General features: G+C 42.3%; 1 protein-coding gene across 5 annotated transcripts in view; it reads right to left on the reverse strand.

The window, feature by feature from the left end:
* SNCAIP (synuclein alpha interacting protein) overlaps positions 1-12,472 on the reverse strand; it is a 157,109-nt gene that overhangs the window by 36,410 nt on the left and 108,227 nt on the right. For all 5 annotated transcript variants that reach the window (XM_059418433.1, XM_059418432.1, XM_059418434.1 and 2 more), the window contains exons 4-5: positions 2,860-3,728; positions 1,040-1,219 (exon numbers count right to left, since the gene is read on the reverse strand). In XM_059418433.1, coding sequence (XP_059274416.1) covers positions 1,040-1,219; positions 2,860-3,728 — 1,049 coding nt within the window. The remainder of the gene's footprint in view (positions 1-1,039; positions 1,220-2,859; positions 3,729-12,472) is intronic.

The following is a 12,472-nucleotide window of genomic DNA, read 5'->3' on the forward strand; positions in this document are numbered from 1 at the left end:
CTGCCTCTCTGTCTACTTGTGATCTCTGTCAAATAAATTTAAAAAGCTTTAAAAAATAAAAAAAAGTGCAGTGAATGGTAAATAAATTAAAGATGCAAAAATTCAGATTTGCATAAAAGATATAGCAAGGGTAGGACAGCACTCACTTGTATTTCAAATGTAACATGTTCTTTCGTGAATATGCAAGTGCATTTCTTTAACTAGTGAGTTCTCCTAGTAAATTTCAAAATTTCTAAAAATGATTCTTTTAGAGGACATGGCTATTATGTAAAGCAGAGCACATATGCAGAAGCACCAGATGTATTGTATTTCCCGGAACTTCACTTCTGGCTTCTTCATAAATAGGACTGAATTCTACACTTAGGGGCCAAAGATCTTAAAAAAAGGGTAGTTTAATAGCTAACCTTCTAGTGATGTGTTATGGTTTACAGAGGCACTCACTGCAGTGAGCTATAAAAGACCATGTTTCCCTGACTCCCAATTTCTAATTTTTTAACTCTATCCCAGTCGACATGACACTCAGAACTTGGCTCTGACGTTCTAAACAACTCTTTGTACCGAAGGCGCTTACACTTCAGACGTGATCTGTTAGAACCCTGCTTTATTATCTGAAATACTCTTGAGACTTACCATTCCTTAAAATACACTTTTCCTCATTTGTCTTGCTCATTATACTCACATTAGGAAAAAATGAAACCGTCTCAGACAAATCCAGGTGTGGTTAAAAATTTAAATCGCAGTCGTCATGAATAACAAAAGCTCTGAGAACCACAAGAGATCATTTTCGTTCCTCTCTATTAGCTGATGTGAAGCTTACCCTCGTTGCACCATAAACTGGAATGTAGTTTCCAAAGCTCAAAGAGTTAGTAATGGAAATGATTATTCTCTTAAATGTAGTATATGCTCATTTGCCATTTGCCTGGTACCTAACGCTACTCTCTCTCCATACTCAGCTCTTCAGCTAAACTCACTAGGAATTTTCAAAAAACAGAAATCCACCTTCTAGCTGTGCCGGGCCCAACCGCCAACCCATCATCACCTTGATGGCCAGGCCTGCTGGAGTCAGCTTCTCTGCATTTCGCTCACTGAGGCAGTCTTCTCCCATCAAAGAGGTGAGGTGCTGCAGACACTCGGCGTGTCCCTGCGACGCGGCCACATGTAAGAGATTATTGCCATTTTCGTCGTGAATTTTGTCTAGGTTGTCGGCAGCGAGGTGTGGCTGTTGGGACGGTAAGATTAGACCACTTGAGTCAAGAATGAGATGCTGTGGGGGTTTTGCTGTGGACACTGGGAACAAGAGCTGAGTTTCCAGGAGGTCTCGTGGCCATCCTGGGGATCTGAGAAGTCAAAAATTCCCTACGATTAATGCTAATGACTTTCCATTACTTTTTTTTGCTATCCTATCCTTTGGAACCCAAGTCCTCAAGGGACTTACCTTCATGGGAGACATGGCGACAGGGCTTGGTCAGCGAGCTCACAGAGGGGCCAAGATGGCTTTCTAAACAACTCCAATGACATTTATGGTAATTGGCACGTTCCCTCTCTGTCTCCTCCACTCGACTGCTAAGTGCTGACAGCCAGACTGTGTTGTATCCTCTGTTGTAGGTTTGTTGAATGAAGGAACTACTTCTCTCCACCATCTGGTCTGCCTCAAATGACGGAGAACTGGCTTTGATCACAAGCTATCTGACAGCTGCCACAAGTAGAGCTACCACGGGATTTCTTTCCAGACAATTGAACCCCAAACAAACTCCTGGGGCACCTGGAGGCTATACCTGGCCGTTAGTGTTCTCGCCTCTAGTGAAGCTTACTTCTCTGTGTATGACATGGTTGAGAGGGACTGTTGGAAGAGTCGAGAGGTGTTGTCATCAGGGAAACATGAAAACGTGGAATGGGCAGAAGAAAAGAATGAACCAGAGAGAAAAAGAGAGGAAGAGCCAGGAGAAATGGAAAAAGCTATTTTCAGGAGAAAAAAAAAAATCTTACTTTTTTGGGGGGGGAAAGTGTTCAAGCCTATCAGCATATGACAACAGTCGGATTTGTGACAAGAGACCAGGCACATGGTACTTATCTCTGCACAGCTTTACCCTAAGTGGAATCACACTGCCAAGATGTGATGATTTTCTCGAGTGAGATTTTAATTAACATCATAGTATCAGCCCAGGCTTGCTACTGTTTGATCCAAGTCTGGAAGCCAGAAAAGAACAATGCAGGCAGATGGGGTGTGATTTCAGTTGAGCTTTCTCTGAGCCGGAGCAGAACAGACTTTTCTTACATCACATTAACTCTGTGACTCGAGTCTTTGGAAAAGCTTCTTCAGGCTCCCTGGACTCGCAGCACTGGAACTGAGTAAAAACTCCATGGAGGTCAGAGGGCAACTAAGCTCTAGGGGAAGCTTCTATCTGCAAATGCTTTCAAACTTCCTGGTCCAAGTCTTCTGAATAATGATCAGGATAAAACAGAAGACGCTCTGTCCATGTTATGTGGCAAGCCCACCATCAGCAAGGAACTGACGTCCCCACAAGTAACTGAGTGACAGCACGGGGACCCGTTTGAACATGGGAAAGAAGGACATTAAGATTCACGTGAAAGCAAGGGCTGAACTTTGTTTTGTTTTTGTTTAGATTATGGGTCCTATTCCTGTCAGATTCATGCACAGTTAAAGTGGAATAACATTCCTTCTCCAGCCGTTGGTTTCCCCCCTGTATTAATCTCCTACCTTTGCATTTTAAAATTCAGAAGGCACATCCCCTAACTCAAGCTATGAGTAAAGATGAAGCCAGAAAGGAACAAACGCTCACCAATGAAACCAAAGCCAATGAAACCAGTCTTCAGAAGATGGACTTAGATCACACTTACCAGGAGAGAGATCTGTCCTTCCTTAACAATGTTCAAGATGCTTTTCGCTTTTTTCAGATGCTCACTCCTTTCTTCTGGGCCCTGGGAGCTGGTCCAGTTCCCACTCCCGATGGGCTCTTCTAGTTTGGGCTCCGTGGCTGCAGACTGCAGATGGAAGGCCCTGAGCTGACAGTCTGGCACTGCCTTCTCGCATTTTCGACCCGGAGCATCATTAAAGGTCTTGTTGAGGAAGTCCTTATTCTGGTTCTCGGGCTCGTAGGCGGAGCCACACTTCACCAGTGCAGTTGAGTTCTCAGACTCTTCAGCAGAGAGCTTTTGCTGGTCACGGGCGACGGACGACGTTTTTCTCAGCTGAGGGCTTTTCACAGGTGAAAGAACACAGAACGGGGTCGTGTTGGCTGGAGAACTCTCAGCACTGCCGGGAGAGCAGGCTTTGCCAGAAAGGCCATTGATGGTGGTGCACAAACCCAAAATTCTCTTCTCTGGAGTCACCTTGGTGTAAGAGGCAAGCTGTTGACTGGATTTAATGTAAGGCACATCCAGAATCTCATCCATGTCAAGGTCATAGTGCTCCAGTTCCCCCAGCAAGGTGCTGGGCTCGGTGCTCTTACTTTGGGGACCACTGTCTCCATCTCCAGGGCTGAGCTCTTCGGGTTGGGGACCTGGGTCGGAATCACCCCCTTTCTGGTACTCCACCTTCTGGTTCTTCTGGTCATCGCTTTCATTGTTCTCCAGAGTCTCTGGCTGGTGCTTTAGCGGGGAAACTCGCTTCACGGGACGGAACTTACTGTACACGTCGGCGATTCCCGTGGGTTTCTGTGTGTTTGTAATGAGGGCCGACACGCTGCAATTCCAGCCGGAGCTCGAAACTGTTTAGAAATACATACAAGAGGAGAGTATTACATTGAAATGCCAAAGGTATCTTGGCCATGAAGGCAGGCATAGTCCACTCACGTTACGTTCAAAGAAAGCCCCTGCCTGAGGGGACAACCTTGAGAGAACGTGTACGGTAAACCAAACAGTTCATGCTGACTTCTGGAAAACAGTGAGTGATAAAAGTTATGGCCTATTGGCTCAAAATTAATGAAAATACTAATCATGGAAAAAGCAGACTGCTGAAACAAACAAGCAAGCCAACCAATCAAGATTTTTAGACTCATTCCCTGGATGGGTATACCTCTTTGGAATGATTAGGATACTCTTCATGACCTTGGAAAACAGAAATGAGAGGTTGGATCCTCTGTGTTAAATGAACTTCCAAAGTAGTTTGGGGAGAGAAGGGATGTGCACACACACACACTCACACACACATGCATACATACATATATGTATATCCCTAAAGTTTAAGAAGTCCCACATAGAAAAGGGGTAAATTACTTAATATTGGGCAAACTGAAACTGTGACCCATTGGATGACTGTCCCCCACAGATGGTTATCCCAGAGAACCACCATTCAGGGGCATTTCCCAGTGCTCTCTGGAAAATGACACAGCCACGTCATGTATTAACACTTCACAACAGAACATGCTGTGAGATTCAAGGGTGTCCTCCAATGTTGGCAAAGCTGGGAACAACCAGGAGGAGAAGAAGCTGCAAAGGGAGAGAAGGGAGGCCGAGACGGGCACGTTAGTGAGCATTTTTCTTTCTTCTCATTTATCTGCAAAGCTTCGATTAAGATGGTCTGGTTTGCCTTTGAGAGAGCGTCTGGTAGACACAGAGTGTGTGTGAAACAATGCATCTGGAAGTTAAAGAGAACACCATCTCTCTGGGTTAGCCTAATGGAAGATAACCCTGTGCCTTCTGGCACAGGAACAATAGTCTCCTCCCTCATGATGATTCTGCTTCCTCTCTGGGACACTCCCTTGACTAGACCACTGACCCAGCTCCCTTGAAAACTTGGGAGACCTCTGATTTATAGCCTCCTCCCCTTACACTTACATTTACACCATCCCCCTTTTACAGTGGAGGGGAGGTTTTAGCACATGCCCTCCAACTAGGGGCCTCCCATCTCGTTCTCCTTTTTCTGGAACAACAACAGGTAGGAAGTATTTAATCCCAAAGCATGGTCTTGTGTCCATTCTTTGCTACTGGACACAAAAAAGAAAGAGAGAGGTGGGGTGAATTCAGGCCTGTAACTTCTAGGACAGAACCTGGCTACCACAGTTCTGGGGTGAAAGTGGCGTTAAAGTTATTAAAAGTTCCCCAAATTTAGATCACCGGTCAGTCTTGTTCCTATTGGGAAGTGTTCTAAAAGGATTCAGAGAAAGTTCTGGAAGCAAGCTAAGGAGGTGAAAGGAACTATTCTGAGCCAGAATACTATGTAACTGTGGGTGGATGGGGTCTTACCTCCAAACAGACCATAATTTGGCATGGGGTTTTCCAGAGGGTCTGCACTAAATGGTCTAGTTCCAAGACCGTTAAAATCTATGAAGAGGATCCTATAAGCTGTGGAGGGAGGCCTGGATTCTGTCCAGTAAGGAACAGGTATTAACAAGGAATGCTCCAAAATGGAAGAAAGGTATCTGGATGCTGCTGAGCTGCCGCTTCTCTTCCCTTTCGCTGGCTCTGGTTCTAAGCTGTACATAGTACTTGGCGCAAATTAACAAATGCTAGTATTTGAATTTGAATCTCACTTTGTGCAACGCATTAAATCTCCTTGTAAATGCCCGAAGCGCATCATTCTGAGGGATTTACAGCTTAATATCACAGGGGACAAAAGTCCTGTTAATAAACTCAGAGGAGTGATAATCACCAATGAGAGCTGGGCTTTCTAAAGTTATTTATGAAATGTAAATATGCAAAGGCAAAAACTAATTCCAGTTGGTCCATTATAAATTTAAAAGGTTTCCTATCCTTTATAGGTCTATTTTTCCCCAAAAATGTGAAGCTATGAAAAATTGTCTGCCAGAAATTTCTGCCAAGCTTTCCTCTCTTCCTTTCAAGAACACATGGTTACTTATTTCAAACAGCAGAGAGATAGCGGATGTAAAGTTTATAATGTGTAAATATGCCTTTAATTTTATCCATCAGTTTTTCTGAAATGCTTAAAATACAGTGGCCAACATATGTGTGTGTGTTTATGTGTGTGTGTGTGTATTTATACACATATATACTCCTTGACATTTCAGAGATACATACTTATTATTAGGGATGGTATTTGCTAATATTTTGCCAATTACCTTGATTCCTTTGGAACTTCTTGAAAACGTGCATCTCAGGAGGTAATAAACAATTTTTAAAGTCACATAATTTAGTGGACCAATACAACGAGTGCATTGTACCAATCTATTTAGGTATTGTATAAGGTCGTGGGTTCAAAGGGCTACTCTTTTATGTTGGCTTTATTTACATGTGAAATTTTTTCCAAGTGATACAGGGAAATGGATACCATATGTTTCCCAGCTGTTTTGTCCTGACAGGAGCCATTAAGAATGCTCTATGGAAATGAATTCTGTCTGAGTCTTATGAAAACACTTCTTTCCACAGATGGGTCTAGAGACTGAAGAAGGAGCATCAATGTTAGGCTTGTTGTCCTTCCTTTTCTTCAAACCTGATTCTTTTGTAAGCTCAGAGTGAAATCTACACTTTCTAGTCTGTGTCCTGTTGATCAGGAACAAAAAATTCCCAGTTACATGAAACTGATTGTTCAAGAGGGTCTGATGAGAATGTTCCAATTCGTTACTACATATACTCATCTGAGAAGGAAGGGCAAGTTTATGCTATACATAAGACAAAACTTGAGATTATTTCTCCTGAGCTGGGAAAATGAGCATTTTAACTACAACATAGGAAAAGGGGCTTCTAATGACTGACAAGGTTTTAATTTCCAATTTTATGAGGCTACCCCGAATTTCGTTAATATTGTTGTTCTGCACCAACACCATCATCAATTTCTAAAAACACATGAAGACAAATTTCAGATTATGCTTACTAAGGAAGTTTTGAGATTAAGTTTTTTTCTGGAAATCATGAATAAAGGCCTCATATGTTAAGCTTTAAATCCCTGAAAATTTTATACATTCTCTTATTAGATCTTTACAAGCTCTATGAGAACAGGGTCTGTGTCTAATTTATCTCTCTACCCCTAAAAGCACTCAGTAAATTGCTTTATAGAAAGAGGTTCTTAAAGAGTTTTTGGTTGTATGGATTCATTTCTAACATCTTATGAAAGTAAATATGTCTAGTATACCTTGAACTTGTCTACCTGCTTATGTTACAAATTTTCTGAAATGGTCATTAAGTAAATTCAAGTGTTTCTGAGGCCAATTGATAGGCCACTGGGGTCTCTTCCAGACTCGCTGGCATTGGGACTGTCTCTAAGTTCCAGCAGGGTGGTTTCCAGTGGCCTGCTTGCTGACCTTCCCCTCTCTGCTGTATCCTCAGTGAACATTTGATGTGAGCCTAGGATGGGTGCATATTTGTCACAGGCAGCACATTCCAAAGCAAGGAATCTTAACACTCTCATCCCTTATTTGCTCCCTCCCTCCTTGCCACTCACCAAGTACACATACTCTACTACTATCTCTTCTTTGTAAACGTGGCCTGGGTCATGTGACCACAGTCACATGAGACCACATGAGACCACATGAGACCACAGTCTCCCAAACAATCCTGCTGGGGAGCATCACCGGCCCTTCTCTTTCCTTGACCTGCATCACTCATTCCTTCCGGGCACCAACTCCTGCTGTGGCCAGATCACAGATTTTTCTCAAATCTGGTCCCTCTTTTTCATCCTGTTATGCTGACTGGACCATACGGGAATCCTTGCACATCCTCTACAAAGTTCTAGCTTACTTCTCTGGTCTCCTTTTCTAGTCCTGAATCATCACTCTCCATGAAGGTCTGATTTGCCACTTCTTAGCTCTGAATCCTCAGGTAGCCCAGTACGGCCTATGACATGTCCCCCTGCGTAGCATGCATATCCCTGCAGTATCAAACATGGTACACAGGAACCATGCTGAACACTCTTGACTTAAAGAACCATGTGTTGTTCAACTCTCTTTCCTCCCCCTTATTCATTCGAGGAGTCTCAGTTTAGTGCTACAGTGAATTTAACTCCTCTCCCAAAACTACCATCTCCCTTTAAAATAATGAAACTATAAGCCTCAGGCTCAGAGACTTTGAAAAGCAAAGAGTTAACAGGAATGTTTTATTTTAATCACATTCATTTTAATGGTGACCTTGAATTGACTGCAAGTGATCTTGGTTTTATTTATTTATTTATTTATTTAAGATTTTATTTATTTCAGAGAGAGAGCATGCACACAAGTGGGGTAAGGGGAAGAGGGAGAAGCAGACTCCCCATTGTGCAGGGAGTCCAACCTGGGGCCCAATCCCAGCACTCCAGGATCATGACCTGAGCCGAAGGCAGACGCTTAACTGACTGAACCACCCAGGCACCCGTGACATTGATTTTCTATTTACAATACTGGTGTTCTAGCTACTTGAAAACAGGTTATGTTTCAAAATAAGACATTCGAGGAAAATGTTAAACAAATAACAGTACAAGTAGTTTACAAGGAGAGCAAAAATAACATAAGGCAGCTTTGGATATAACACATATTGTGGAAATAATACTTAAATTACTAAGGTTTGGGAAACTGTCACTCAGGATAGTAACTAAATTCCTCAGCATAAGATGCGTATTTTTTGGAGGAGTCAAGATGGCAGAGAAGTAGCAGGCTGAGATGACATCAGGTAGCAGGAGATCAGCTAGATAGCTTATCTAACCATTGTGAACACCTACAAATCCAATGGGGAACTAAAGAGAAGAAGAGCAACAATTCTAGAAACAGAAAACCAATCACTTTCTGAAAGGTAAGACCTGTGGAGAAGTGAATCCAAAGCGCCGGGAAGATAGACTACAGGGGGAGGGGCCGGCTCCCGGCAAGCAGTGGAGCAACAGAGCACAAAATCAGGACTTTTAAAAGTCTGCTCCACGGAGGAACATTGCTCCAGAGGCTAAACTGGGGGGAAGCCCATGTGGGGTCACCCTAATCCCAGGTCCCGTGGGGTCACAGAAGGACAGGGGGTGTTTGAGTGTCGCAGAGCTCACAGGTATTAGAGTGGGGAAGCCGGCTACAGCAACAAAGCCGAGGAGTGAGCTCTTAGCTCAGGGTTACCTTGAACTGGTCACAGGCTGGGTGAGTTCGGAGCGTGGCTGAAGGCCACGGAGGCGGAAGCGACCAGGCGCTTTCCTCCAAGTGCGAGCGATTGAGCGCTTTCCTCCAAGCGTGACCAGAGGCCAGGGAGACGGGGGCAGTTGGGCACTTTTCTCTGAGAGCGCACTGAGGAGTGGAACCCTGAGGTCTCGGCTCCTCCGGGCCAGAGATTGGGAGGCCTCCATCTTCATTCCTGTCCTCAGGAACTCTACGGAAAGTTCTCAGGGAGCAAAAGCTCCTGAAAGCAAACCCTAGCGGATTACTTAGCCTGGCCCCTGGTAAGGGTGGTGCTATTCTGCCTGGGGCAAAGACCCTTGAGAATCACTACAACAGGCCCCTCCCACAGAAGATCAACAAGAAACCCAGCCAAGACCAAGTTCACTCACCAAGGAGAACAGCGGAATTCCAGAGGAGGAGAAAGCAAATCTTATCGGGACAAAATGGCAAGGTGGAAAAACTCACCAGAAAAAAAAGAACAAGAGGCAGTACCGAAGGCTGGGGACCTAATAAATACAGACATTGGTAATAGGACAGATCTAGAGTTCAGAATGACGATTCTCAAGGTTCTAGCCAGGTTCCAAAAAGGCATGGAAGATATTAGAGAAACCCTCTCCGGAGAGATAAAAGCCCTTTCTGGAGAAATAAAAGAACTAAAATCTAACCAAGTTAAATAAAAAAAGCTATCAATGAGGTACAATAAAAAAATGGAAGCTATTATTGCTAGGATAAATGAGGCAGAGGAAAGAATTAGTGACATAGAAGACCAAATGACCGAGAATAAAGAAGCTGAGCACAAGAGAGACAAACAAATACTGGACCACCAGGAGAGAATTCGAGAAATAAGTGACACCATAAGACGACACAACAATAGAATAATTGGGATTCCAGAAGAAGAAGAAGAGAGAGGGGAGCAGAAGGTATATTGTGGAGAATTATTGTAGAGAATTTCCCTAATATGGCAAAGGGAACAAACATCAAAATCCAGGAGATGCTAAGAATGCCCCTCAAAATCAATAAAAATAGGTCCACACTTCATCACCTGATAGTAAAACTTACAAGTCTTAGCGACAAAGAGAAAATTCTGAAAGCAGCCCGGGAAAAGAAGTCTGTAACATACAAGGGTAAAAACATTGGATTGGCAGTGAACCTATCCACAGAGACCTGTCAGGCCAGAAAGAACTGGCATGATATATTCATAGCACTAAACGAGAAAAACATGCAGCCAAGAATACTATATCCAGCTAGGCTATCATTGAAAATAGAAGGAGAGATAAAGAGCTTCCAGGACAAACAAAAACAAAGTATTTGCAAACACCAAACCTGCTCTACAGGAAATATTGAAAGGGATCCTCTAAGCAAAGAAGGACCCTAAAAGTAGTAGATCAGAAAGAAACAGAGACAATATATAGTAACAGTCACCTTACAGGCAATACAATGGCACTAAATTCATATCTCTCAGCAGTTACCCTGAATGGAAATGGGCTAAATGCCACAATCAAAAGACACAGGGTATCAGAATGGATAAAAAAAACAAAACCCATCAATATGTTGCCTACAAGAAACTCATTTTAGACCCGAAGACACCTCCAGATTTAAAGTGAGGGGGTGGAAATCAATGTACCATGCTAATGGACATCAGAAGAAAGCAGTGGTGGCAATCCTTAAATCAGATCAATTATATTTTAAGCCAAAGACTATAATAAGAGATGAGGAAGGACACTATATCATACTCAAAGGGTCTGTCCAACAAGAAGACCTAACAATTTTAAATATCTATGCCCCTAACATGGAAGCAGCCAACTATATAATCCAATTAATAACAAAATCAAAGAAATACATCAACAATAATACAATAATAGTAGGGGACTTTAACACTCCCCTCACTGAAATGGACTGATCATCTAAGCAAAAGATCAATAAGGAAATAAAGGCCTTAAATGACACACTGGACCAGATGGACATCACAGATATATTCAGAACATTCCATCCCAAAGCAATAGAATTTACATTCTTTTCTAGTGCACATGGAACATTCTCCAGAATAGACCTCATCCTGGGTCATAAATCAGGTCTCAACCAGTATCAAAAGATTGGGATCATTATTTTCAGACCACAATGCTCTGAGACTAGAACTCAATCACAAGAGGAAATTTGGAAAGAACCCAAATACATGGAGACTAAACAGCATCCTTCTAAAAAATGAATGTGTCAACCAGGAAATTAAAGAAGAATTGAAAAAATTCATGGAAACAAATGATAATGAAAACACAATGGTTCAAAATCTGTGGGACACAACAAAAGCAGTCCTGAGAGGAAAATATATAGTGGTACAAACCTTTCTCAAGAAACAAGAAAGGTCTCAAATACACAACCTAACCCTACACCTAAAGGAGCTGGAGAAAGAACAACAAAGAAAGCCTAAACACAGAAGAAGAGAAATCATAAAGATCAGAGCAGAAATCAATGAAATAGAAACTAAAAAAAACAATAGAACAAATCAATGAAACTAGGAGCTGGTTCTCTGAAAGAATTAATAAGATTGACAAACCCCTGGCCAGACTTATCAAAAAGAAGAGAGAAAGGACCCAAATAAATAAAATCATGAATGAAAAAGGAGAGATCACAACCAACACCAAAGAAATAAAAACAATTATAAGAACAGACTATGATCAACTCTACACCAATAAATTCGACAATCTGGAAGAAATGGATACACTTCCAGAGACATATAAACTACCACAACTGAACCAGGAAGAAATAGAAAACCTGAACAGACCCACAACCAGTAAGGAAATTGAAACAGTCATCAAAAATCTCTAAACAAACAAAAGCGCCAGACGGCTTCCCAGGGGAATTCTACCAATCATTTAAAGAAGAATTAATTCCTATTCTCCTGAAACTGTTCCAAAAATAGAAATGGAAGGAAAACTTCCAAACTCATTGAATGAGGCCAGCATCACCTTGATCCCAAAACCAGACAAGGATCCCATCAAAAAAGAGAATTACAGACCAATATCCTTGATGAACACAGATGCGAAAATTCTGACCAAAATACTGGCCAATAGGATCCAAAGTACATTAAAAGGATTACTCACAACGACCAAGTGGGATTTATTCCAGGGCTGCAAGGTTGGTTCAACATCTGCAAATCAATCAATGTGGTACAATACATTAATAAAAGAAAGAAGAACCATATGATACTCTCAGTAGATGCTAAAAAAGCATTTGACAAAGTACAGCATCCCTTCCTGATTAAAACTCTTCAAAGTGTAAAGATAGAGGGCACATACCTCAATATGATCAAAGCCATCTATGAAAAACCCCCTGAAAATATCATTCTCAATGGAGAAAAACTGAAAGCTTTTCCGCTAAGGTCAGGAACATGGCAAGGATGTCTGTTATCACCACTGCTGTTCAACATAGTACTAGAAGTCCTAGCCTCAGCAATCAGA

This window comes from Mustela nigripes, chromosome 12, assembly GCF_022355385.1.
Source record: "Mustela nigripes isolate SB6536 chromosome 12, MUSNIG.SB6536, whole genome shotgun sequence".
NCBI lineage: Eukaryota > Metazoa > Chordata > Mammalia > Carnivora > Mustelidae > Mustela > Mustela nigripes.